At 51.3% G+C, this 649-nt stretch overlaps 1 protein-coding gene across 1 annotated transcript; it reads right to left on the minus strand.

Moving 5' to 3' along the window:
• Positions 1-3: 3 nt before the first annotated feature.
• LOC147819813 (protein NLRC3-like) lies at positions 4-645 on the minus strand (the record flags this gene model as incomplete). The annotated part of the gene is made up of 1 exon (XM_087170670.1): positions 4-645. A coding segment is annotated over one exon (642 nt), but the record flags the coding sequence as incomplete, so codon positions are not given.
• Positions 646-649: the final 4 nt, after the last annotated feature.

Genomic DNA, 649 nt, shown 5'->3' on the forward strand with positions numbered 1-649 from the left:
CAGATGGACGAAGCAGAACACCTTGTCCTGGTACAGGCCTCTCTCCTCTTTAAAGATCTGTGTGAACACTCCTGAGTACACTGAGGCTGCTCTGATATCGATGCCACACTCTGTCAGGTCTGATTCATAGAAGATCAGGTTTCCTTTCTGCAGCTGCTCAAAAGCCAGTTTTCCCAGAGACTCAATCATCTTCCTGCTCTCTGGACTCCAGTGTGGATCTGTCTCAGATCCTCCATCATACTTGAACTTCTTCAGTTTGGACTGAACCACCAGGAAATGGATGTACATCTCAGTCAGGGTCTTGGGCAGCTCTCCTCTCCTTCTGGTTTCCAACACCTCCTCCAGAACTGTAGCAGTGATCCAGCAGAAGACTGGGATGTGGCACATGATGTGGAGGCTTCGTGATGTCTTGATGTGGGAGATGATGCTGCTGGCCTGCTCCTCATCTCTGAACCTCTTCCTGAAGTACTCCTCCTTCTGTGGGTCAGTGAACCCTCTGACCTCTGTCACCACGTCAACACACTGAGGAGGGATCTGATTGGCTGCTGCAGGTCGTGTGGTTATCCAGAGGCGAGCAGAGGGAAGCAGTTTCCCCCTGATGAGGTTTGTCAGCAGCACGTCCACTGAGGTGGACTCTGTAACATCAGTC

This window comes from Seriola lalandi, unplaced genomic scaffold, assembly GCF_002814215.2.
Source record: "Seriola lalandi dorsalis isolate HSWRI2012SDOR001 ecotype SW California unplaced genomic scaffold, Sedor1 jcf7180002044584, whole genome shotgun sequence".
Taxonomy (NCBI): Eukaryota; Metazoa; Chordata; class Actinopteri; order Carangiformes; family Carangidae; genus Seriola; species Seriola lalandi.